At 41.6% G+C, this 24,993-nt stretch overlaps 2 protein-coding genes across 2 annotated transcripts; both read left to right on the forward strand.

Moving 5' to 3' along the window:
• Positions 1-1,440: 1,440 nt before the first annotated feature.
• On the forward strand, positions 1,441-14,682 carry heatr6 (HEAT repeat containing 6; the record flags this gene model as incomplete). Its single annotated transcript, XM_080749305.1, has 20 exons — positions 1,441-1,734; positions 2,672-2,779; positions 3,330-3,470; positions 4,266-4,381; positions 4,646-4,760; positions 4,873-4,974; positions 5,361-5,513; positions 6,120-6,418; positions 6,822-6,996; positions 7,529-7,735; positions 8,334-8,433; positions 9,165-9,571; positions 10,139-10,261; positions 10,355-10,441; positions 11,112-11,246; positions 11,381-11,503; positions 12,008-12,132; positions 12,340-12,436; positions 13,422-13,626; positions 14,022-14,682. 20 exons carry the CDS (start codon positions 1,441-1,443, stop codon positions 14,615-14,617), a joined length of 3,708 nt encoding a protein of 1,235 aa, XP_080605431.1. The 3' UTR covers positions 14,618-14,682.
• Positions 14,683-17,395: 2,713 nt separating this feature from the next.
• ddx52 (DEAD (Asp-Glu-Ala-Asp) box polypeptide 52) lies at positions 17,396-23,607 on the forward strand (the record flags this gene model as incomplete). Its single annotated transcript, XM_080749306.1, has 14 exons — positions 17,396-17,645; positions 17,854-17,984; positions 18,247-18,432; positions 18,549-18,692; positions 18,990-19,101; positions 19,217-19,289; positions 19,445-19,648; positions 20,035-20,125; positions 20,232-20,354; positions 21,181-21,331; positions 21,487-21,562; positions 22,172-22,243; positions 22,435-22,731; positions 23,082-23,607. 14 exons carry the CDS (start codon positions 17,396-17,398, stop codon positions 23,149-23,151), a joined length of 1,980 nt encoding a protein of 659 aa, XP_080605432.1. The 3' UTR covers positions 23,152-23,607.
• Between the last annotated feature and the right edge of the window lie 1,386 nt (positions 23,608-24,993).

The raw sequence follows: 24,993 nt of genomic DNA on the forward strand, positions 1-24,993 counted from the left end.
GCTACGAGTAGGCATTGCAGGCTATAGACCATCCTCTTAAAGTCAGTAGACACTAGACACCTGTTCTAAGTTTGTTGTGAATGGAAATGTTAATGCTACAATGACATTTTAACTCTAGACAATTGTGTGCTTCCAGTTTTGTGGAAACCTTTTGTGGAAGGCCATTTCATGTTTCAGAATTGACTTTTTTTGATTGAGGTATTTAGAAGTTTTGCATAGGAAAAGGTACAGTTTCATGACAGTACAGTTCACTGATACAAGGTCAACTAAAAGGAAACTTGGGTAAGGCAATCTTATTTCTGTTGAGATCCTTAACAATCCCTAATTTTGACAATCCCACGTTATTAAACACTTCTGGATGAATTAGAATGCTAGCCAGGCCTAATGGCCTAACATGTAGTGTCTGACTCTGACCTCACTAACGCTCTTGTGGCTGAATGGACGAAAATTGAACAGCAATGTTTTAACTGGTGAAAAGCCATCCCAGAATAGTGGAGAATGTTATAGCAGCGAAGGGGGACCAAGTCCAATGTCAATGCTTGTGATTTGTCATTGTAGGTGTAACACAAATATTTCCGTTCTCTGGAACAAAGGGCACTAATTAGAAAGCGTGTTCCCCTAATTATATTGTCGATTTTAGACATGAGATAATCATATGTTTATTATTGTGTATTAGGCCTACTGTATTTTAACTAGTGGTAGGTATAGACAAGGAGAATACTGGGGAGGTTCAGCTGCTGAATGGCACTACATTTAACAGCATAGCATAGGTAAATGCCAAATATGCCAAATATAGGCTACTTGGCAAATACATAAACCTGTGAAGGTAAAACAAGGAGTTTAAAGGGGAAGACCACCCATTTTCAATATCGAAATATGTCATTAATATACCTTAGAGGAGTTGTGGAAATAGAAAAAAGTTCCCCCCTTCTGTGTTGCCTAGAACTGGAGGATAGATTTTTGGGTTTGTATTGTAAACTACAATGTGTGATGTCATCAAGTTGTAATTTACAATACAAACCCCAAAATCAATCCTCCAGTTGTAGGCAACACAGAAGGGGGGGAACCTTTTTCTATTTCCACACAACTCCTCTAAGGTATATTCATGATATATTTCAATATTGAAAATGGGTGGTCTTCCCCTTTAAGGATTAACAGGGATTTAAAAAAATCCATCATCCACACAAATAATATTGTTACAAATCCAATTTTGTCTGCTCATTGTTTTGTTTCATCACTTCCAATTTCACTTGTTTATCCTGTATTCTCCTGACCAGAAAAATCACTTGCATCCATTTTAAGGTGCCATCTTTATCTTGACCGGTAGATGTCACTGACGGTTCTTGGACGGAACGTCTCTGTCGAAAACGCAAAAGATGAAGAAGATAGATACACGGAAATCGTAAAAAGAAAAAAAGAAAACACACCTTTTCTGGAAGTATGGCGACCAGGGTTAACTTTCTGCCGGCTTCTGGTTCTTCTAACAACTGCGATGCCGCCGCCTGTCCTCCGGTGACTCTGTCAGTGGACGCCGTGCCCTTCACACCCTCCTCCCCGGCTTCAGAAGGGTTGGTGTCGGACGCCGGGGCTCAGTTCTCTCGCTGCTCCTCCAGACTGAGGGCTCTGCGGAGCGACTCAGCCTGCCTGAGAGAGGAGGTCAACCTGCTGTTTGACCAGCTCATCTCTGACAACTACAATAAGACTCTACAGCCCACCACCACGATACGACCAGAGGTATTACACTGTTATTACTGTTATAACCTAAACCTGCTGTTAAACAATAAGACCCTGCCTGCACCCCACCACCACGATACGACCAGAGGTATTACATTGTTATTACTGTTCTGTACACATCCCACCATCAGCATACGACCAGGGGTATTACATTGTTATTACGCTTCTTCATCAGTTCATCAGCTTGGGCTGTTTTATTATGTTTCTCCGAATACAAGTCAGATGGGCACCTGGATGAGTGTCCAGTTGGCAGTTGCCCACATGTCCCTATAGTGCTCAAATGGTTTTGGTGGCCACATGTCTCTGGTGCCCAGTTGTCCAGGTGCCCACAGGTCTCTAGTAGTGCTCAGTTGGGTTTGGTGCCCACCTGACCTGTTACCCCGTTTGTCCTTTTAATGGCTTATATCTACATTCTGCAGTGTCTGTGGTTCTCAAACCTTTTCATGTCAAGGAGGACCCCCAAATTGACACTTCACTTATTAGCCTGCGGACCCACATTTGAAAAGATATGCCATGGACCCCCATTAGAGATTTATTTTACAGCTCCAGCAGCCAGTGATTCGCAAACCAATTAATTTCAAGGACCCCCAGTTTGACATGCATTAGGCTACTAACATTTATTGTAAAATCAATGTTAAAGGTTCCATTCGTTCTCTCGGCAAGTCTCAGCATAGCTAGAGTATGTCTGCATCCTATTATGCATTCAAAGCTATGCTTTTTACCTCATTACATATACAAAATATAACATTACATTACAATGCAAGTTTAAGTGTGAAATCATCATCTAAGAGTTACTTATGTCCTGGTCCTTTTTTCTTCTTATATTTGAGCCACCAGATATCTTGATTGTATCTATATACAAATATCCATATAATGGACGGTTAAGTTAATATAAAAGAGTTTTTGCACTTCTGTAAGATATAATTTTGCCTTTCAGGATGTGTGTGCCTTGCTGAGACACGCAAGCAGTCTGGTGCCACTAAGTCAAGAACATCTAGTGGTCAAATTATGCCAGTTAATACATCATCTGCTCAATCAACTGAAGGTAAGGGGACTATTTTATGACAGTCACCCAGTGGTGTTTAGGATGAGTACCCCTATAATGGTGTTAGATGGACGGTCGCCACCAGATATTCCTAAACATAACCTCAGTAAAACTATGCCTAAACGTAACCTTATTCCCAAACCTAACCTTATTAAAGCTATGCCATCTTAACCTCAGTAAAATTATGGCTAGCCCTAAACTTATTCCTAACCTTAACCTCAGTAAAACGAATATAAGAATTCAAGAACCACTGGGGGAGAGCGGTCTGCGGAAAAAATGGGGGGCGACTTTGTTTTGGGGCGAGCGTTACGGTTACTGTTAGATGTAGGATTGTTAGGTGGTCACTGAGATGGATTTTCAATTTTCAAACAACAGTGCACAACTACACATCTATGTATGATTTAACAGCCCATTTTCACATACCATGAGGCATTAAGCTGAGTTTAGATTATTGGGAAGAGAAAAATAATAATAATGGCGTGTCAGTACAAAAATGTAATAATAAATACAAAAATAAGAATACTTTTTGTTTATATTTTATCTCTTTCAGGTCATTGTAGATGAGCAGACGTTGAATGTGTTGATTAGTTACACTGTCCGTGCATTGAGTGTGTGCAGTACGTGGACTCACCTGGAAGTACTGCTGGCCCTCTCCACAGTAGTGTACGGGAATGGACCTCAATGCCAGAAGGTAGGTTGTTTGTTTGGGTTTTAACTTGGGTTGTTTGTTTGGGTTTCTGTGTGTCACACACCACCACACACATTGGTTGACAACTACATGGATTAAAGTTCTCAGTCGCCACAACTGATTTCAGTCATTTGGATTCGAGTCATTTGGATAGAAGTCAGCATGACCTCTGCAGTATGTGTCACTCACTGAAAATAGGCTATCTACAAGCTTACAGCACATCTCAGACATGTTGTAACTTATAGCCTATTTTTGGTTATCTTATTAGTTATTTTAAGATGAAAGAGTATTTGAACTGGTCAAGCTAGAGATACATGTTTAATCTTCCGGGAAACCCTAATGATCTCAGATATTTCATGAATGCATGTTAAAGCCTCAATCTGCAATTTCTTAAACCGGCTGGCTGTATGGCAACCAAAACATAATTATTCTGTATGTTTTGATTTCTTGTGAAACACAGTGTTAGTGTTTGAGGGCCCTGGGAGGCTCCTTTCAAGCTGTTTCACAAATCGCAGATTAGGACTTGGCCTCTCCTCTAGTGCCACCCTTTGGCCAAACATTCCACTAATAAGTGGATGGTCATGAACCTTTGGTTCCAAACAGTATATCTTGAACACTAGTGGGTAGTCCACAAGTTTGACTTTGTATATTCTTTTCTTTATTGGGTCAGATAAATTGAGTAGGAGAAGCACTCAAGATAAGTTTCTGTGAGGGTTCACCTGTAGTTTTAGGAAGTACAGTATTTTGGGTCATTCCAGGTCCATGATTTCAGTTACTGATTGATTTTCTTTTTTGTAGCCCCTTGGTGAGTTACTGGGTGAGGATGGAGTCCTGGTACGCTACAGCTCCCCGTCTCAACCCAATGTGGAGTTACGGCGTGCAGCTCTTACCTGCATGGCCAGCGTCTGTCTCGGGTAGGTCTTTCCACTCTTATACCACTTGAACTGACTATTTGAACTATTATTACACTGTGTGGCTGATGGTTGACCTTTTTTTATTAGACAGCGGTCTGTTATAGTATAGAGCGGAGCAGTCTGTTATCCAGAAATATCAGACCTCTGATTTCAGCGATTGACCAATCAGAATCAAGCATTCAAACAAGCCGGGTAATAAGTCACTATTATCCCCTTTTTAAGAGAAATGTCTAACCTGTTATTTGTGTGTGTGTGTGCGTGCAGGATTCCCGGTCAGCCCCCTGTGGAGGACCAATACAGGAATGCATGTTTTCGGGCGTTCCTGCAAACACTGCAGTCAAACAAACCACCACAAACTGACGAACTCTTCTACTGCACGGTATGGATTATAGTTTAGATTTGATTATCTTAGTTGCATTTGTTTTAGTCGTAGTAATTATTATAATATAGTTCATATTACTCTGTGTTTACTGTATGTGTTTTGTGCACAGGTGATCCAAGGAGCGTTGAAAGGTCTTCAGTGCTATCTATCAGGTGGGAAGTGGAGATTTGGTGGAGGGGAAGAGCTTGGGTCTTTGCTTGCCACACTAAAGGTGGGACTCTATTACACTTGTACACACTAATGTGGCGATGTCTAAAAAGCGGCTTTTTAAAAATTGGATGTTACATCACAGAAGTACACAGAAGATTATCCACCGTTTTATGTTTTTTTTATATATATATATTTATTGTCATAATAGTTTGTCATTAAACCTTTGCATGCATTAATTACTGTATAGTGCTGAAATATAGGTATTTTCTTTTAAATGAGATTTGTTTGTTTTACTGTGATGCAACGCACTCCTACTCACTCCATTATATTTTATCCTATTCTGTGTGTTATTCTGCTGCTGGACATTGCAACATGGACATTGTATTCATATCCCTGTGGATATGAACTCAAGATGTATTGGGTAACATTTTGCTGTGTGTTCTGCAGAGGCTCATGTTTCAGGGAGCTCCAGGTGTGAGTGTGGAGTGGCCGGCTGTTCTTTACCCAGCTCCTCTTCCCCAGTATGAGGGTGTGTCCCACACTCCACCCAAACCTGCTGAACCTCAGAAGGAAGCTGCCACACCAGGAAAAGCCTCAGGGGTGAGACCTTAACCCAGGCGTTCTCAAACCTTTTTAGGCTGTGACCCCCAAAATAAACATATTTGAACTGGGGATCCCCACCCTGACAATCACTTGGAATTGTAGGTATTACATTTACAGTAATGTGACTCGGTTCCACAGATGAATTTTGTGAAAATAGCAGATCTACATGCTCACAACGCCTCGCACTGCGAGGTGTTGTGAGTAATTTGGGCACCCCACTTGGGGTCCCGACCCCAAGTTTGAGAACCACTGCCTTAACCCATTATCGCCTGAGGTCGATTCTAAAAATGTCTTCTAAATACTGTTTTCTGAAAAATGTATGTTCCTATCAGTGGTTCTCAAACCTTTTCATGTCAAGGACCCCCAAAATGACCTGTATTTGGCCACGGACCACCGTCTTTTATTACTTTTGCATCCTCTCTAATAATGGGCCCCTGTACTGAACTGTTTTAGTTCATCCACTTCAGTAATCCAATTGATTGTAAAAAGAAAAGAAAAAGGAAACAAACAAAATTGGACAAAGGAAGGATTTTTAGACCTAGAACTTAGCACCACCTAAATAAGAGTGTCTAAAATAGCCCTTGCTAAATGTCTCTGTGGCAGAACAAGAAGAGGAAGTCCAGAGGGAAAGGGAAGAAGACCACAGCGGAAGAGAAAGGAGGGGAGAACGAAGATGAAGATGAGGCACTGCCTGTTGTTCAGAAAGGAGGTAGAGGAGGTAGAGGAGGTGGTGGAGGAGGTGGAGGCAGAGGTGGTGGTTTTGGAGGGGGGAGAGAAGGAGGTAACATTGAAGGAGAGTCCTGGTCTAAAGCCCCTGCTCCTTCTCTTTACCCCTCCTGGAAGAGGAGCAGTTCTGACTCAGAGTTTTCAGACCCGGAAGGTGGAATGCAAAGCAAACTGAGGTAATTCTTTTTTTATAATGAAATCATGCTTTAGTTCATAGTTTCCTTGTTTCTTTTTGAGAACAAGGTGACAAAAAGTACAGTAGAAAAAGAGAAAAATACTCAAAGGAGCACTTTATTCTGTTTAGGAAACAGAATAATTATGTCAAACGATTGTTCATTGTTTCTTCATATTTTAGACAACCTTCTATGTGAGTAGTAATTCACATTTTAGGTAAGCTAATTGCACTAGCCTGGCATAGCCGGCCTATATACTAATGCAGCTAACTAACTGCAGTATATCCCCTCCTTGTTTTAACATGGGTGGATGGTATAGCTGAGCTAGGCTATAATTGCACAGGCAGGCACACAGGTAGAACAACAGGCTGAGTGAGCAGTCACTTTCAGCATTTGACTCTTTCAGACTTTACCATGCTCGTGTGCGTCAGGGCGCGCTGCACTGCCTGCTGGCAGCCGTGAAGGCAGTAGAGAAGAAGACTCTGTATGGATACTGGTCCTCCTTCATCCCTGACGCTCCCATAGGAGGAGCCCCGGCCCTCACCCTCCATACCATTATGCTGAAGGACCCCTCGCCCAAGGTGAAGTACGCACTTGTGTGTGTCTGTTTGAGTGTGTATTTGTGTTACACCCCTGATATAGACCATTGTTTGACATTTATGAAGACACCACGAATTATTCAGCCGACGTGTCAATGAAAAAGTTGTTATTTATTAATTGACATGCTTATACATACAGTATAATATACAGTATATGATTTTTTTTTAATTATTATTATTTTTTCTTTTGTGTCTTTTCTGCCTCAATTAGATAGATAGTACAGTTGAGAATGACAGGAAACAGGGAGTAACAGCAAAGATAATCGGCTCCGGAATCAAACCCGCAACTCGCTGTCAGGCATTAGAGCCTGTATGTGGTACTATATGTGCCTTAACCACTAGGCCATTTGGCGCCCTTATTTCGATTTTTTTAACTGTCAAAGCATCAGTAATCGGTGGTCTAGGACTCTCCAACATCGGGATCGGCATCAGACCCTAAATCCTGGCTGGTCAGGCTCTAGTTGAAGGTGTGAATGTATTATTTACCTCTTCATCTCTCGTCATCCTCCTCCAGGTGCGTGCGTGTGCTCTCCAGGTGCTGTCCGCCCTCCTGGACGGCTCTCGTCAGTTCCTGGGCGTGGCCGAAGACACAGCGTCTCCCCGTACGTCTTTCACGCCTTTCTCTTTCACCGTGGCGACCACCATCAGAGAGCTGCACCGTGCTCTGAGCCTGGCTCTGCTGGCCGAGACCTCCTCTCACACACTCACACAGGTCATAAAGGTATAAACACGCACAAACGCACCCACGCACACTCACACATATATGTTTTTAACAGATTTTACTGTGTAAGTCAGATATCGTTGTGATTCTATGACTTTTAAGCCAATTTCCATCCTCACTTCCTCCGTCATCTGTCCCCCAACATGCCGGACTTGCTGGTGTTACGTTGAAATTGGTGACCTGCCGAAATATGTGACCATCTAGTGGACTTAATGATGACACATAACTTACACTTTAAATTCGTGGCCCAAGTACTAGGATGAATAAAAGTCTGAGTTTCCGAGGCTACTAATAAACAAACCACGATGATTCGTTCGGACACTGACGGTATGTGATGTCTACACGATTGCAGAGAAGTAATTATCTCTGAGGATCAGTCCAAATGTAGAGCGTTGCGAAGGTCGCATGAGCCGACTCAGCGCCGTTAGAAGTTGTAAACCAGGGGGCCAGAATAGTAAATCTTCAACCCCTCGACTTCCGGCCTCCACCGTTGTGTTCTGATTCGTTGCTCCCAAGCCACGAGGGGCGCAAACCTTTTGCAAAAACCGAGGAGCATTCCACTCCTCACAGTACAAATACCTTTTTTCCTTTGCCCCAGTGTTTGGCCTACCTGGTGACCAATGCTCCATACCAGCGGCTGAGACCTGGTCTGCTCACACCTCTATGGAAACAGATCCGTCCATATATACGAGACAGAGGTGAGAGATCTTTTCAACCTGGTGAAAGAGAGCTTTAATGGTGCTAGTCTGCTGTGTATTGTACACTGATGGTTTAAAGTCTCTGTTCAGTCTGACATCTCGTGTGAATCAAAATGCTTTATTAATAGTAAAAATGTAATTTCAATATAGCATTACTTTTGGCGTCATGTTCCGATCTCCTCATTTCCTCTGAGCAAGAATAATCTCCCCCCTAATCTAATGGAGGTCAGACAAATCATAGAAGCAGTTAGCAGATACTGTACTGTAGCAGCAATGACGCTTTAAAGATTGAGCAGGTAGTGTTTGACAACAAATCTATTCACCAAAAATAGTCAATTTACAAACTCCCAATGTGTTGACAAGCAGGGAGTTGTCTGCCAGAAGAACTGCTTTGCAGGCTCACTTCTGTGTAAAAAAACACATCATGTAATAAACCTTTTCAACTGTAACAGAAATTGCCACACACCACTCTACCTTTCATTAATCGTGTCTTAATGCATATGTTGTGTCCCATATGTTCTCTGTGTAGTTTTACCTATTGTGAACATGACCGAGTGGTATACCTGGCTATAAAGACAATACCCCAGATATCCACTTCACACTGTAAGTGGTTATTTGGGGTATTGTAACCTGTACATTGTACGGTAAGTCTTACAGTGTTACAGGGTTGAATCCAGCCCAGGTCCCATGTGGCAGTTTCATCAACTTCACATGCCTCTTCTCCTTTTCAGACGTGAACGTGCGCGTGTCCGTCCTGACGCTCTATGGGGCGCTGGTAATGACCCAGGCTCCTCTCCCAGAGGTGCAGCTCCTCCTCAGACAGCCAGAGGGCAGCAGCGCGGGCTCCTTTACGCCACAAGAAGCCACGCTCAGCTGGAGACAAAGAGACGGAGTCCCTTCGCCCTCGCGCACGCCAACCGCACACTCCCAGCCCGACCCGCAGCGCACCCCCCCGCACTCCCCCTCGCCCCGCGCTCCTCACACCCCCAGCGAGGCGGAGGCGGGCCCGCCGTGGCTGCTGCAGCTGTGTATTTCCCTGGTGATTCAGCCCAGGGAGGACCAATCAGACAGCGAGGGAGTGGGAATGGGCGGAGCTGTCTCTCTGGAGCCCGCCCCTGTCCGCCTGGAGGCCCTGCAGGTGACAGAAAAGACAGTGATCATTTGTAAAAGCTTTCTAACCTTGTCTACATTCTGCATGCTTACCAGGGACGTGCAGAGAATGTTAGAGAAGCAGGGGCTGACATTTCTAAAAGGGCCTTTTGGTGATAATATCGAAGATAGCAGACCTCCAAGCTCAAAACGTGCTGCGACGCCTTGTGAGCTTGGAGGTCGTCTATTTTCGGTGCTTGATACCAAAGCATAATCAAGCCAATACTGGAGATGTGGCGTACGGCATGGATTTCTATACAGAAAGGATAATTATTTCAACATAAGGTGCTGCATATGCTTACTTACATATTGATGATGAGCGTATCGGTTCAGGAGAGTTTGGACAAGGCAATTCTTTTGAATACTGCCTTCAGTATGGCATGGAAAGAGGGCATTTTTCCAAGCCCCTTTGATGTCTATGTGTGCATGTGCCTGATGCTTACAAGTATCAATACTTAGCAAGATTTGTGTCAATGTATTTTGTCCTTCTCTGTTCTATTATCCTATTTCTGTCCGTATCCTGCTAATTCCCCCCTTCTTGTCCCTATTGTTCCAGGTGCTGGCTCACCTGGTGCGGGGTTACTTCTCTCTAGCCCAGGTGTGTTTGTGTGAGATGGGTCAGGTGAGCGCTCGCTGCCTGCGTGAGCCAGAACCCGCCATACAGCTGCATGGAGCCAAGGTACAGTACCAGGAACACCCTTTAGGCTGCTGTCATTAACATGAGCTCTGCAGACATGCAGCATCAACATCTTTTCCTTTTGCTCTCTTCTAGTTGCTGGAGGAGCTGGGCATGGGTATAATCCAGCAGTATAAAGCAGAGAGCACTGTGCCTGAGAGTGCCAGGGTGCCCATGACTCGGGTAATTGTTTTTAATGTGTTTGAATATGGGTCAGTATGAGTACCTGAGACGAAAAGCATTTTAAGTTCATATTTTAATATTTTGAATGTTTTTGATTTACCAGACTGTAAACCACAAACTAGAAGTTTTTAATCTGTTAAATTCTTAATGCACTCCCCCCTCATTTTGTTGAATTAGATTTCTTTACTTAACTCGTATATATATTAGGAATTATAAGACATAATACTTATGGAAAGTGGAAAACCAGTATATCTCCAACAGTTTGTGGAACAACAGTATAAGTCCTTATAAGCAATATTCAATAGACAAAGGGAGCAGATAACATTAAAACAGACAATTGAACTAAATGAGGGGGGAGTGAATTAACAACTTAACAGATAAAAAATTACTAGTTTGTTGTTTACAGTCTGGTAAATCAAAGATGATCTATATTAAAAAAATAAATAATAATAATATATATATATATATATATATATATATATATATATATATGGACTGTTATAACAAACAATAAGAAACAAAACATAATTTATTCTGGTGTCTATTTAGTTCATTATTGCTTTGCTCTGATGAAGCTGTAGAAATGTGGCGTCACACATTGAATGTCCTTAAAAAAAAACAATGTGCTTGATATTGACGTCTGGAAAACCTGTACAAATCATGAATATAGGTGGTGCAGTTTTGGTCTGACATGTTGAGCGGTCCACTGAACGGAGCCCTGCAGAGCGAGCAGCACCCCACCCTGCAGACCAGCGCCTGTGATGCTCTGTCCTCCATACTGCCACAGGCCTTCACTCAGCTGCCCGTGAGTTCTTGTGCAGCAAATATTGCAAACACGTTTCAAGTGCATTGGCCTGGTTTCATGTAATGCATCAGGCTTAAGATCTGAGCGTTTCAGGCTTAAGATCTGAGCATTGTTTTGATATATTCTTGTGTTAGGATAAGACACAGATGATGTGCATCACAGTTCTTCTGGGGCTGACCTACAGCGACAACTCTCTGGTGAAGGCAGCAGCTGTCAGAGCTCTGGGAGTCTACATTGTCTTCCCCTGTCTGAGAGAGGTAGGCCACTACTTTAACCTTTTTATTAGAGTTGCAAAATAATGAGCCAGATAATTCTTTTGAGATGTTTGTGATGTGATTATCGTTTTATTGTGGAGATTAGGGGAACCAAATAATTGTATTCTCTCTCCATAACACTATCAAATAAAGCGGAACATAAAAACATAAAGGTATTCTTTAAAAGGGCATCTTCAGTATGGGGTTTCCTGGTGGCTCCTTGTGATACTCCTTGTGAGCTTGCTCCCAAGTTTGAATCAGCCTCCCGTCATGTCTCACAAGTCTCCTCTCTATACCTTTGGTTTCCTAAATAAACTATAAAATGCTTTATATTGGTAATATATCAATATACTATGATTTGTAATTGTGGAAATTAAAATAATAGCAGTACATGCTTACATAGTGTATGTGCACAACCCAACTCTTATCTCCTCATTATCCGTATTGTTACCTCATTATCCGTATTGTTACCAAGAGGTGACTGATCCCCCCTTCCTGTTTTTGCAGGATGTGATGTTTGTTGCTGATACTGCCAACACCATCCTCACCGCCCTGGAAGATCGCTCTCCTAATGTGCGTGTCAAGGCGGCCTGGTCACTCGGCAACCTCACCGACACGCTCATCATCAATATGTAAGTAAGCATATGCATTATGCATGGATGTTAAACGTGCTGTTGAAAGATCAACTAATCAATCCATTTCAATCAAAGTGCTGTGTGTGTCTGTACTGTGGGTCTGTGGGTACTCTTCCTCAGGTCACAAAATCAGAGGTAATGCCTAATTGTAAACAATTGAGTTAAATTTCACACGCTAGCATTACTTCTCTAACTCTTGACCAGGGAGAGTGTAGGTGTGGAGTTCCAGGAAGAGTTGTCAGAGATGCTGCTGCTAAAGATGCTCCAGTCAGCCACTAAGGCCTCAGCAGATAAGGACAAGGTGAGACCACTCAAACATGTATTACATTACTAGTTCTCTATGTCGGGTCCTGGGACCACCAAGGGTCCAAATGGACCCTAATGGGTTAGTTAAATGAACACTGAGGATTTTACAGTGTAGATTGGGGTCTCGGGAGATAGCCAGTTGTACAAAAATAGATATTTTCAGGCCTTCAAATCGAATCTAAAGTAGCCTCCATAATACAGTATTATATGGGCATGTTAACGTTTGTGACCTCCACCGTCCACATTTGTTTGTGACACCAAAATAATGTCCACCCAAATAACATTTGTTCCACCACCTGTCCACACAAATACATTTTGTGACACCTACTGTCCTCCCAAATAACATTTTAATATAAGATGGTGGTCCATGGCCTAATGCATATTAACATGGGGGTCCTTGACATTAAAAAGGTTGAGAATCATTCTATTCCATAGACAGTACTTGCACACAGAGCTACACTAGTGTGCATCACAACCCTGAAAAATACTTCTGATCACGGTCATTTAAAAAATATATATTATAATTTTGATGTGGGAAAAGAATGGGATTTTCACTCAAGTCTTGACCCATAAAACTCGGTCCGTGACCCAGTGTTTGGGAACCAGTGGTCTAAAGCCCCTATCAGAGTCAGCACCGGGGTGATAAGCTATCCACCGCGGTGTAGTCTTTTTAAGTCATAACTACAACATTACGTCATTACTCGCGGTGAAGAGCTATCCACCGCGAGTCCCGACACATCTCTCTGTTTTTACTTTCAGACAGATCGACCCATCACCCCGTTCACTGATTGGTCGATCTAGGACAGTCAGTCACGGTGTATAGGACTTCACCGTGACTGACTATGATAGCCTCCACTTATTTTCTCACTTTAGGTGGATAGCTTTACACCTAAAATTTGCAGTGATATGCTCTTCACCTTGGACTCTGATAGGGGCTTAAACTCCTCTGCCTACATTGGCTGTTACCTCTTCCTCCCCAGGTGAAGTGTAACGCAGTCCGAGCGCTGGGCAACCTGCTGCACTTCCTGCGCTGTGGTCAGCTGACCCGCGCCGCCTTCCAGCGGCCGCTGGAGGACGCCGTCCGTGCCCTGGTGCACACCGTCCAATCAGAGGCCACCATGAAGGTGCGCTGGAATGCCTGTTATGCGCTGGGAAACGCCTTCAGAAACCCTGCCTTGCCTCTGGGTAATACAACACTCACTGTAAAGATAGAAATATATTGTTGCTGTCGGGCAGAAACCTTGTATCTCCATATTTCATGTTTATTTTAATATATATTAATGTCTTACTGTACATTGTACAGAGCTTTTGAATAAATACTAAGTACATTGGATTCATTGGAAGGCAGGTTCTTAGTCCATTTCCTGAAATGTTAAGTTTTTTGGACAGTACACAGCTTGAATTTAAAATATATATTATATACTGTATATTCCCTATTTGTAATGATTGTGTAAATAGATTATATGATGTATGTATGTATGTATTAATGTTTTATATACTCTTGGGTGTTTTATAACAAAATATAACATGTCCTCAGTCAAAACGTTATATTTTCCCCCCCTCTGCTCTTTTCCGTCAAGACTCTGCCCCATGGTCCGGTGACGCGCTCTCCGCCCTCTGCTGCGTTGTCACCTCCTGCAAGAACTTCAAAGTGCGCATCAAGTCCGCCGCCGCCCTCTCCGTTCCCGCCCTCCGGGCCTGCTACGGAGACGCGGAGCGGTTCGGCCACGTGTGGCGCTCCCTGGCCGAGGCCCTGGAGAACAGCGAAGACACCCACGACTTCCTGGAGTACCGCTACTGTGCCAGCCTTCGCCACACGCTGTCGCAGGCTCTGCTGCACCTGCTCAGCCTCGGCCAATCGCAGGACATTCCCACCCTGGGGGCGTCGCTGGCCGGGGAGGCGGGGAGGGGCGTGAGGGAGCACCTGGTCAAATACCTCCTGGGAGAGGTGGGGGGAGGAGAAGGGGTGGAGGGCACGGAGGGGGAGAAAGACGGCGGTGACGGTGAGCGCTCCAGCCCCCGGCAGAGAATACTGGGCCTGCAGGAGACATTGAACAGACTGAAGGAGTTGAGCTTGGAGACAGAGGGGGACAAAGGCGCACAGGAGGTGGTCGTGGACTTCCTGGAGGACTTGCTCAGGAGCTGCGAGGAACTGAAAGCCGACCCCTCCACCTGACCACCTGACCACCTGATCACCTCCCCACTTTGGACCTGACCTTCCTCTTACTTTTATGCTTGAACCTGTGACCCCTGGTCGCATGCTGCTGACCCACCCTGTTTAGGCCTGTCACAATTATTACATAATAATCGTCTGATCACAATTATTTAGATAATTGCAATTATTTGCATAATTGTCATAATCGTTTCATTATCAAAATGTACATACATTTTCAAACGTAAAAAAAATAAGTGGCAGATGTACAAGCTCACAAGCTTATAGGTCGGCTATTTCCACTATTTAAACTACATTTTGAAAGTATAAAATGAACTATATTTTGAACTATTGCATCACTATTTTGGTCATTGTCAGTAATTTCTTTCGTTATTTAACTTATTTGTCATATCTTCCCTGTGCATTTTTTTTGTTTGTTTACAAAGCCCTAAAAGCCAAACATAAATGTTATTTTTATGTTATATGTGTGCCAAAATCACAAAATCGTTAATAGGTAATTGTGACAATTAAGTGTCTAAGTACAGTTTCATGATAGTGACATCCCCTAACCCTGTTCACTGTGAAGGCAAACTAACAGCAGAACACAGCAGTCAGACGCTAGAGCAGTGCTTCTCAAATGTTTTCATGACAAGGACACACACATTTACCGTATTTTCCAGACTATAAGGCGCACGTATTAGCCTTTAGGTTTCTCAAAAAACTACAGTGCGCCTTATAGTCCAGTGCGCCTTATATATGGATCATTCATTGACATTGACATTCCCTTTAGCACAGCTCCGTCTTTTGGATGCATAACGCAACGGTAGCGTCTATTATGTGCGCCTTATAGTCCGGTGCGCCTTATATATGAAAACAGTTTGAAAATAGACCATTCATTGACAGTGCGCCTTATAGTCCGGTGCGCCTTATAGTCTGGAAAATACGGGTATATGTATTTGGCACAGACCACCATCTGAAAATGTGTTTGCCATGGACCCCCGGAAAATAAGTTATATTATTCAAATGTTTTCAAAAACAGCAGATGTACAAGCTCACCACGTTCTCTGTGATGCGTCTGTGAGCTTGTGCATCTGCTATTTTTCAATAGCCAAAGTATAAAATATGGATTAACTGGTTATTTTAACTAATTTTGTTAGGGACTCCCTGGAACGCCCCCACCCCTGGGGGTCCTCGGACCCCACTTTGAGAACCACTGCACTAGAGTGGCCGAACGGCCTTGAAGAGATGACATCACATTACAGTGATGAAGGAAATGTAAATAAAAATACATTTCAAATGTAACTAAAAATACATTTCAAATGTTTTTTATTTTTTTCTATTAAGCAATGCATTGAATGTGCATAATATTGTGAAAGTAAGATAATAAACAAATTTTGTTTTATATGTACAATTTTATAGGATGTCCACTATGCAACTATGAGATTCAGTTCAATAAAATCTTGAAAACAAATTCTGATTAATCTTTTGCAGACCACAGAAAAGAGAAGAGATTGACAAATAATTATTAATAATTATAATAATTTAGGCTCACAGACCGAGCTGTTCAACCTGGCTCTTCTTGCTGTTTTAATCGCAGCCACCAGGGGGCGACATAGCCACTTGTATCCACAGGAAGTGCTAGCTGGATGCTGCGGATGTTGACTACTGATGACACGCAGACCACGCTGCTGCTGCCGCTGCCATGGACGCCTTCGACTTGTTCCGAAAGCTTGGAGCAGGAGCAAAGTTTGATTTTAAGAGGTTTGGGAAAGATGCCGAACGTTTCAAGGTACCGTGTGAACGTCCGACTGTTGCTCTATCAAAACAAGACGGCTATTAATTGTGAAATGTCCACGTGTCCCTTATTTTATGCTGATTTGCAGCAGCACGAAATCCTGATGTGATGTCAACAGCCTTTTTACTCAGTGAGGTTCCTTATTAACGTCAGTCAATAAGAGTTCAGGAGTTTGATTGAATACTTTATTAACAGATGTTCTTTACACGTTCTGCTAAGAGGAATAAACCCAAGAAAGCACTGTGGCTTGTTTCCATTGGGGTCTTGTGCGTTCAATTCATTGAAAAAACGTGTGTTCCCATACCGGGAGTCGAACCCGGGCCGCCTGGGTGAAAACCAGGAATCCTAACCGCTAGACCATATGGGAAGTTGCTATGTGGAGGGCTGGAGGCAGGCTTTGTAAACCGTAATGTGTTATTTTTGCAGTGGTGTAAAAGTTACTTAGTACATTTACTCAGGTACTGTTTAAGTACAATTTAGAGTAGCCCTGAAACATGACAGTCGTTGATGTTTCAGGGCTAAATATTATCAGGGCTAGTATTTCCAATTTTTAGTACTTTTACATCTACTCCACATCTCTGAGGAAAATATTGTTACTTCACTAGTCACTACAAGTATTTAAAAAACTTTAGTTACTAGTTACTTTGTAGATTATTATTACAAAACATACATTACCCACTTCAGCCCTATAAACATTGACATTTGTACTTTTACTCAAATCATGTTTTTATTTCAGACATACTTCGTCACACCACACTTTTATTTTACCTACAATATGAGGGTGGATTCTGCCAATGCATTTCAATGGGAATGGAGTAGTTTGCTGCCATTTGCGGGTTTCTTAAAAAAAAGAGAGAAACTCATTGCTACATTGCATGCATAGGCAGAATCCACCCTCATAGTTAGAATACAAGTGCGGTGTGACTGACTGAGTATTTCTACATTGCAGTATTAGCCTAATATATTTACTTTAGTAAAACATTTGAATACTTTTTCCACCACTGCAGATGACGAGACCCAAAGGAGGGGAGGCGCCCTCTGATCTTCTCTCTGGAATCGACTACTTTGGCTCAGGGACAATCAATGGAACCCCGAGCAGACCTGAACAGGAGGAGGAGGAGGAGGAGGAGGGTATTGATGGGGATGAAGAGGAAGGTGTGGGACAAGAAACTGAAGCTGGAGTTAAGAGGAAACGAGTTGAGGAGAAAACTGTCAAGAAGAAGAAGAAAAAGAAATGTAGCCAGGTTGACACAGAAGGTAAAGTATCCTTGCAGTGTTTGAGGAGTACATTACTTGCTTTTTTCAGTTGTCGGTAACATAATTATTTATATACACATTTTGACTAATCTTTATACATAAAAAGCTTCAGTTCTTCTACTCTTAAAACATGTTCTCTGAAGCGAAGATAGAATGTATTCTCAGAGATCACAACACTGCTTTTGTGTGGTTTCATTTCCATATGAAGCCCCTCAGGCCGAGACAGACGGCTCCGGAATCCTTTGGACCTCTTCTCTGGACAGAAAGACCAAAACCCTTCAGAAGGATGGGAAGGACAAATCCTCACTGAAAAGGCTGAAGCATCTCCACCAGGAAAAGGTATCTGACTCGTTGATGATAGCCAACAAATGGCGATTAATGACGTAAGCTTTTAAATGCTTGAATGGTATTTCTTATCATAGTTTTAAGAGATTGCGTGCAAACTGCAATCTTGCACAAAATCCTTCACAGGCAATTAAAATTGTCCTACACAATAGAGCTTTTAGTAAGTCCAAGTTTCCAGGTGAACCATTAGAACGGCATGTTTCATTGTCTGATCTTTGTGAGTAATAGTGAGTTTGTGCCTCTTGATCTGATCCAGATGAACCAAATTCGCTCTCGGCACCGTATAAATGTACACGGCAGTGACCTGCCCGACCCAATCTCCACGTTTGAGGAGCTGCAGTCTGAGTACCGTCTAAATGCGCGGGTGCTGCACAACCTGAAAGACGCAGGACTGAACTCCCCAACGCCCATACAGATGCAGGCAATACCCCTGATGATGCATGTGAGTTCACTTTTAAATGCTTTCAACCTGGCATCCCTATATTTATTTATTTTTATTCAAGTTGTTTTTCTATAATGTATAATCAAATGCTCTGTTCTCGTGTGTGCGTTTGTCAGAGTCGTGAGCTGCTGGCCTGTGCTCCTACCGGCTCAGGGAAGACTCTAGCCTTCTGTATCCCTCTTCTGGCTCATCTGCAGCAACCAGCTAACCAGGGTTTCAGAGCTGTTATCATCTCCCCAACCAGAGAACTGGCCAGTCAGGTACAGAACATGAGTTAATCTTTTTAGTTTTTCACATGAAGTCGAAAGGCTGATCAACAGTAGGTATAGGTGATGGTCAAGCTTTTTTACTGACAGAAATGTTGCTGCAAAATGCTTGAATTTATTCAGTTGTTGTTCAATGCCTAATCATTTCTCAGTTGCAATTCTTAAACAGCAGATTTGTGATGTAAGTGAAATACAGCTGGTGTTTCAACTGATCCTTCCTGATGTTTTTGTTTAGCATGTTCATGAGTGCACACATACACACCAACAACTACTTTTTAACATTACATCTAGACACACAGAGAGCTGCTTCGTCTGTCAGAGGGACTGGGGTTCAGAGTTCACATCATTAACAAGGCTTCCATCGCAGCAAAGAAATATGGGCCACAGTCAAACAAAAAATACGGTAAGACTGCAGAAGATGCTAAATGCAAATGCTTCTTCTCTCCTCAGTTTACCTCTTTCTCACTCTCTCTCTCTCTCTCTCTCTCTCTCCCTCATTCTCATTCTTGTCAGTGTAGATATTCTGGTCAGCACACCAAACAGACTCGTCTTCCTCCTCAATCAGGACCCTCCAGCAATAGACCTAAGCAGGTGACATTTGGGTGGCGACATGGCGTGTGTGTGTGTGTTTGTGTTGTCTATAGGACAAATTTGTACAGATGATCACTGATATATTTGGTTCATTAAGTTTGTGTGTCTGACTTTGTGTTTTTTCTTTGTTTGTGTTTGTATGTGTGTGCTGTCAGCGTGGAGTGGTTAATAGTGGATGAGTCTGACAAGCTCTTTGAAGATGGTAAAACTGGCTTCAGAGACCAGCTTGCCACTATCTTCCAGGCCTGTACCAGTCCCAAGGTCCGCAGGGCATTCTACAGCGCCACCTGTACGCCAGACGTGGCACAGTGGTGTCGTCTAAATCTGGACAATCTGGTCTCTGTCAACATTGGACACAGGTACTGTAGCATTTCATCTACAACACACTCCTCTATCTGCATCCACTGTGTTTCTGGTTTCTTTAAAATATATTTGAGATGATTTGGAATTACTCTTTACATGTCTTTGTACTGTTTATATCTCGTTTTTGTGACACTTTGATAAGGACATTGAGCTAGGCCAAAATAAAATGGCATGAAATATGGCACCGCTTGAAAATAAATGTGCCCAGAACTTGAAGCTTGGTGAATAATTTATGATATCTTCCAAATCATCAGTTCCTTTGTGAATTCAGTGTTTTTATTTTTTAATAATTCTGTATTGTAATGGCATTATGTCTACATAATCTACATAGATTCATTACAGTGTTATCTTTATTTTACATGTTGAATAATCTGTGTCTCAGGAATGCAGCAGTGGAAACGGTGGAGCAAGAGTTGCTGTTTGTGGGGACAGAGAACGGAAAACTTGTGGCTATGAGGAACATCATCAAAAAGGTATGCAACTGTTTTATAAATGTGCTTAACTGAGAGGGAGCGAGAGACGATTTTTCTGTATGTTTTCTCCCTGACCAACGTGTTCAATCTACTGCTCTCTTACCAGGGGTTCCTGCCTCCCATGCTGGTGTTTGTACAGTCGATAGATCGTGCACGGGAGCTGTTCCATGAACTGGTGTACGAAGGCATCAACGTAGATGTTATTCATGCTGACCGCACACAGCAGCAGGTACAAGTGTATTACAATCACTTTGCACACATAACTCATGTTGAACATGTTGGACTTGACACACGATTACACAACATTGGTTTAAAAAGGTACTGGATATTCATGCTTTCAGTGATATATTAATATATATATTATATACAATATTATAATATAATAAAATTCGGGGATCAATTGAAAAATTTGACATAGCCTGGCAACCTTTCATGTCATTCATAGAGAGCATGAAGGCAGAAACTGTAACTGCAACATAGTGCAATTATATCTATTTTTAGTTTTATTTATTTTTTACTTTTGTTTTGTTTTCTTTTCCTTGTCTTTGTCATGTGTTTTTCTTTTCTTGTTACAGGTCTGTGGGGTGGGTGGGTGGGTGGGGATTTGTATTTGTATGTTCATGTTTGTTTGCATTAAGAAAAAAGGAAAATAATAATAAAAAGACCTTGATCAAAAAAAAAAGTTACATGTTTAAGCGATAAGAATCATCCTTGGGTCTTGGTGGTCCCTGCTAGGGGTTTGACTGTATTACTAACTATGTATTGGGGAGACGATGAGTTTCATCCTGGCATTTGCCAAAGGCAGAACTGCCAGACAAAGCAAAGACTGGCCAAACACAGCACACACGCTGGACATGCTCGCAGAGACTCTTGGGTAATGAAGTCAAAATACGTTGGCTGCCATTGTTACTTGTGTCCAAAGTGGCCACTGATACCCCAAACTATATACTGCTGCTTTGAGTTTTCATAAGGAATAGTGGTTCTGTTTGAGCCGAGATTATTTTCGTGTAATTGAAATGTAAGTTGATATTTTTCTTTATTATCATGTCTCCTAGAGAGACAACGTGGTCAACAGTTTCCGCTCAGGGAAGATCTGGGTCTTGATCTGCACTGCGCTGCTCGCCAGAGGAATCGACTTCAAGGGAGTCAACATGGTGTTGAATTATGACTTCCCCACCAGCGCTGTTGAATACATCCACCGGATTGGTTAGTTCCTCTTCTGTAATCAGATGTATTTTAATCTTTCTCTCCCCCTTGCTTTCAGTCATGTTTCATGCTTTATCAGTTTTCTATTCAGAAATATTTAATAATTAGACTTATAGCATAAACTTGACTTAACGTCTGCACATGCTGCTTTCCAGGGCGTACTGGTCGAGCTGGACACACCGGGAAGGCCATCACCTTCTTCACAGAGAACGATAAGCCACTGCTGCGCAGGTACACAGGATAATTCACACCATTGGCATTGTTTAAAAACTGCCATTTTATTTGAATTTAAGATTTGCTGTCCTGACAAAGTCAACTTGGAAACGTATCCCATTGCCACTAGTGTTGTGCAAGTGTTTCATATTTTACTGACTGAGTTCATTCAACCGAAAACTTGCAATATACTCATTTGGTGCTATTTTGTGATTTGCTTTTCCACTGATGTCGATGCTTTTTCTATCCTGTTGCTATCATAAATCTATATTATTTAATTAACGTTAGAGCTCCAGTTTGTGCACTATCCCTTCGTTTTTAGAAGAACGAGAATTTCATTTAAAATCTAAATATAATATTTGATTCACTTTCAAAAGACCAGTCCAGTTGGGGTCGGACAATACATATCCATGAACACCAAAACAAAACTGCAATAGTAGAGCTTGAATGCAGTGTAAATACATTGGAGTTTGAAAGGAAGCTAATTTTCAACTGTAGTCCTAAAGAAGTTGGCTAGCTTGTATCTATGATCCAGCTCAACAAGGCTGGCTTAGCCTGGTTTTTATCTACGCTTTCACTAATAATTGTCTCTTCTTATCCGTCTGTGGGACCTGAACTCTTCTACAGCATCGCCAATGTAATAAAGCAAGCTGGCTGTCCTGTGCCTGACTACATTGTGGGCTTCAAGAAGACACACAGGTAAGGTTAAATTGGGATTGGTTAAACAAGACGAGGTCCAATTCCTAAACAGCTTTCTACCCACTCGGCTAGTGGCTACTGCCACCTTTTGCTTTCCTTGCTTGAAAGTTATAAAGACTTGTATAGATTACAAAAGGTAGTTGTACTCACCTACCTGCAATAATGGAGCTGTATGTTGTTTTTGTGTCCAGTAAGGTGAAGCGACAGCTTCAGAAGAAACCTCCCAAAAGGAGTACCATTTGCACAACACCACGTATCCTGCAGAAGAAGAATCCCACCCGGCCCAAGAAACAGAAGCAAGGACAGGAAAGCACAGGAGAGGGTTTGCAGAATGGAGAAAAGACACCTAAAAGACCAGACGGGCAGAAGAAAAGAATAAAGAAGAAGATGAAAGTAGACAAGAAGAAGAAAGTGACATTAGAAAAGCCAGGAGCAACGGACAAACAGAAGAAGAAAGTATCAGTTAAGACGGGAGCCAAACTGAAAGGGTACGTTTTTATAAATAAATAAAAACACATGCACGTACTAGCTATAAATGAGCATGCGAGATTATTGTTAAGCTAAAATGACAGGTGAACTCTGTTCATACAGAACAGAGTGTGTCTCACAGAAAGGGGGGGGGGAATAATTATTCACACAAAATATGACAGCCCCCTCAACTGATATATAAACACACCTAATAGAAGACTAGAAGTAATTCTGTTTTTCTTGTATTGCTTTCAACACAACCCTTTTATTTGTGAGGAAACTGATATTTCTGTCATAACTGTAGATTATTTTTCAAAGCCAAAGTGCATATACTGTTAGTAGATGAATCCTTTTTTTTTTGTTGTCCCAGCTCGCCTGTGAAAAAAGTCAAGAAGAAGAAGCTAGGTGGTGTAAAAAAGCAGAATGAACCAACAGCCTGAAGCTACGGAACAAGACAATTCTACAGCAGATTTCCATATTTGTGTGGTGAACTATGAACAATTTAGACTTACTATCAGAGTTCAATAATGAAGTGATTTATAATGACTTCAACCGTGTTTGTTTTCCTTCTTGTACATGTAAAGGTAACAAGGCAACATCTATCGTTATCTATCTGATCGTGAATGGACACAAATAACCTTTCTACACCATATGCTGAATAGAATAATTTAAATGCTTTTGATGGAGATGTTGAAAAGATGTTGAAAAGGTTTTATTTATTTCCTGTCCTGTTCAAGAAGGGTTCTGGTATCTGTGTTCTTGACTGTATAGTTTAACTTTGACTCATCCATTGAAACAATACCACCACATGTTACTTTATTGATAGCTAAACTACACAGAACAGTACATTGGGTACAGCCATTTGGATTAATCTCAAAACCAGTAAAACTTTAAATAACCATATTTTTTCTCCATTAGAATAAGTTGTGTATTTAATGATTTTAGTGTTTGGGTTTATTGAACATTAAAGTCATGTAACTGGTTTGGATACCTGTACATTTACAATAAAGAATATTTTTCTTTTGTAAAATCAATGTCTTGAAAACATTCTGTAGGAATGGGTTAGACTTCATATAATTCACATATACTTGACAAACAAGATTAGGGAGGAAGAAAATAAAGGGTGCCATTACAAATCACACATTGTAATTTCAAATACAAAAAATATTCATAAATCTTATATAAGACACAGTTTTATCAACACAACCATTCACTAGGAGATTTTAGAGAACTTAATGCTTCCATCTGGCATAGTTTGCAGTGGTTCTAATACTTCATTCAAGAGCATGCCAGAATATGACTTTTAATTGAAATTGATAGCTTTTAGATGTCTTTTTCCTACACCCAAGCAACGTGAATACAATGAAAAGGTCAGTTCCTCTGTAGACTACAACTACAGACCAATCAATCATCCATGTCACCTGTAGCTGTTGTGCAGGGGAAATGCCTTTCCTTTGTAAACAAGGTTTTGGTTTGAAACCACCCGTGGGAACATTTTCTGCAACTTAATTCCACCAAGTCAAGTATTGACTTGTCACCGATACTTTCCATTCCTCTGCCCATGGGATGTGTTGGAGTTTTTAAACACAGTTTGTGGTTCAAGTATCACAATTCTAAAAGGTTAATTATATCCTGTTCACCCACAGTTTATGTGCTAATTAAATAAAAAGCTAGTTAAACAATCTTATATTAAAATTGCTTATGAGGGTGGGCAATTTGTGCCAAACTTGGCAAAAAATACTGGTCAGGGGTCAGCCATCAAAATAGACATAGCAGGAGTCCTGTGTGGCCCCCAAGGGCCAAGTAAGGGCCCACAGGTGCACTGTTGCTCTAATCCGCACCAAATTTGGCACATTAAAATAGTAGGCCTACCCAAAACTAAATTGCAAAAATAACCAATTTGACTGAGGTGCCCACTCAATCTGTAATATTTTACTGTATTAAATGACTATCTAAAATATGAACCCTTTTTGTAAAAAAAACAAGGTTGTCCTTTAAAATAATTGCCTATGTCAGAATTTCGATAAATAAGTTGATCATACAAGCATATAGTGACTTGACCGTTAATTAATGATGAATTCATGATAGATTAATCATTATTATTATTATTAGTGTATGAGAGTACCATTAACTCATAATTACACATGAATTACATGTATTTTCTGCCTATGGTGAGAATTCTGAACATTTATTTTAATTGTTCTTTATGTCAAAAATAGCCAATTTGACTGAGGTGCCCATAATGAGGTGCCCACTCAATCTGTAATATTTTACTGTAAGTA

Source organism: Nannobrachium achirus, assembly GCF_963921795.1.
Source record: "Nannobrachium achirus genome assembly, chromosome: 19".
In the NCBI taxonomy this organism is placed as follows: Eukaryota; Metazoa; Chordata; class Actinopteri; order Myctophiformes; family Myctophidae; genus Nannobrachium; species Nannobrachium achirus.